This window comes from Sinocyclocheilus anshuiensis, unplaced genomic scaffold (genome assembly GCF_001515605.1).
Source record: "Sinocyclocheilus anshuiensis isolate Anshui unplaced genomic scaffold, SAMN03320099.WGS_v1.1 scaffold943, whole genome shotgun sequence".
Lineage (NCBI taxonomy): Eukaryota > Metazoa > Chordata > Actinopteri > Cypriniformes > Cyprinidae > Sinocyclocheilus > Sinocyclocheilus anshuiensis.
This window is the reverse complement of record NW_015542391.1, coordinates 636,100-638,413: the sequence shown is the minus strand read 5'-3', so window position 1 is coordinate 638,413 and position 2,314 is coordinate 636,100. Positions and strand designations below refer to the sequence as shown.

Below are 2,314 nucleotides of genomic sequence, written 5' to 3'. Positions count from 1 at the left end.
CACTTAGGATGGGATAAATGCAGAGCACTAATTCCGAGTATGGGTCACCATACTTGGCCACATGTCACGTCACGAATGTATATATGTATATATGTATGTATATATATGTATGTATATGTATGTATATATATATATATATATATATATATATATGTATATATGTATATATATATATTTGTATATATATGGGTATATTTGTAGCAATAGCCAAAAATACATTGCACAGGGTCAAAATTATAGATATTTCTTTTATGCCAAAAATATATACACATCAACACAATCATGAAATTCACATGAGGGGGGGAGGAATTCCAATACAGATTTTGCAACGCATTCAAGATCATGTGAATTCGCTGTGTTGCTCAACAGAAAATTAATTGATTTTAAAAAAAGTTACTCTGTCTGAGCTGTGCTTTACACATAAGATTCATATACTACTGACTATAGACTATAGACCATTGACCTTTTTGCTCACAAAATTAGCATATGTGACCACACTTTAGCCTGAATCACAAATGACTGGAAGAGTCATGTGAACTCATTGGTAAAAAGAGTAGGATCCACTTGAGAACCACTGCGCTACAGGTACAATAACAGCAGTAATACACCACAAGACCTTGTTATCAGGTATCACTAGGTCAGTTAATCCAAATTTTAGACCCAAACTACAAAAACTGTATATTATCACATATTATTTAAAATAATACCTTTTTCTGCAAGGACTTCAGTCTGTAGTTTGGTGCTGTGAGACAGTAGCGGTCTGGTGGAAGACGTGGGCCTGTGTATGGTTTGATCAGTGGCAAAGGAGTTTGGTTCTTCTGCCTTGCAATGTCCAACAGAAACTGAAACCATGGACCAACCACCACTATTAATGATCAGAAGTCACAAATGTGTTATGCATTAAAAAAAACACATAAGTCAACAAGAACAACTTACATCTCGTGGTGGAGGAGACGTGAATGACTGATCCACTCGACACTGGATTGCTAACCTTATATCATCTGCATCCACACTGGACTTCTTGGCATGGGTGGAATATATTTTTGCATCTTCAATAATAGTTGTTACGTATCCTGAAAAAAAAAAAAAAACATCAGACAGTGAATGCTATTGGACGACTTGCTAGTACAGAACAGTAACAGATGGAGTTTGTTAAAGCATTTTACAATATGTTAGCGGTGTAAAGTCATCTTGACTTACTGTATGTAAATTCCAGCATCTGATTGATCACTCTGGGCTCGTACTCCGTGATCCCCATGTCCTTAAGAATCTGCATCATAACCTTTGAAGATAATAAAATAAAGTAAAAAACTGCACAAGGAAAATATCATGCATATTATATTAGCTGCATCCCTGCATATTTATCAGCAAATATCTTAGCCTAGCTAATATATTTTGTTAAAATCGCACCGCATTAAAAATCTATTACAGTGTTAACGTTAGCGTGGTAACGCGTGTGTGCACAAAGAAGAATAAGGCGAGTAATATACACAGTCGCTCTTTAAACCTGCTGCTTTATTCGCTATGGTTTAAACACAATAAATATTGCACAACACGGAGATAAAACAGTTTCTAAAGCATTATTTACCTGTGCATCTTTAGGCACTGTTTTCGGAGACGCCATTTTCACATGACTTGATTATTCTTCTTCTTCTTCTTCTTCTTCTTCTTCTTCTGATGTTTATTGGCGGTTTTGGCAAACCAACTTAAAGGTGCATTACCGCCACCTACTGATCTGGAGTGTGGAGTGAACATAGATTTGGTAGAAAGAAGGATATATATATTTAAAAAAAAAAAGAAAAAAGAAAAAAAAAAACTACCACAATTACAATTTATATTCTTTCCATATTTCCTGTCTTTTTTAGATAATTGAACACTTCTTCTTTAATTCTTGATTGCATTTGTCTATTCCCTAGTAATATCTTGAGTGATACTTTATCATGTCCCATCAAACCTAATTTATGATTAAGTTGATTTCTTTCTCTTTCATACGCATCACATTCTAGAAGAATGTGCTTTACTGTTTCTGGATTCCCACATTTATCACATCTTCCATTTTCATGCTTCCCTATTTTGTGTAAATTGAAATGTAAAGCTGAATGTCCAATCCTCATTCTTGTTATAATAACATCTTTCTTCCTACTCCCACATCTTATTCTCTCTTCGCCTACACACCCCTGTATCTTGTAAAGATGCCTTCCTTTTATACCACTATCCCATATCTTTTGCCATATCTTTCTTACTTCAATTGATATAATTCTCTTGATTTCAGATTTGCTAATTGCTATATTAATTTCACTATGTGAGTGCTTCA

General features: G+C 34.4%; 1 protein-coding gene across 1 annotated transcript in view; it reads right to left on the bottom strand.

Moving 5' to 3' along the window:
* The window catches only part of LOC107692790 (transcription initiation factor TFIID subunit 9-like), a 5,100-nt gene extending 3,413 nt beyond the window's left edge, over positions 1-1,687 (bottom strand). The window contains exons 1-4 of the mRNA XM_016491983.1: positions 1,589-1,687; positions 1,201-1,282; positions 937-1,073; positions 708-842 (exon numbers count right to left, since the gene is read on the bottom strand). Of these exons, the coding sequence (XP_016347469.1) occupies positions 708-842; positions 937-1,073; positions 1,201-1,282; positions 1,589-1,624 (390 nt within the window). The 5' untranslated portion in view covers positions 1,625-1,687. The remainder of the gene's footprint in view (positions 1-707; positions 843-936; positions 1,074-1,200; positions 1,283-1,588) is intronic.
* Between the last annotated feature and the right edge of the window lie 627 nt (positions 1,688-2,314).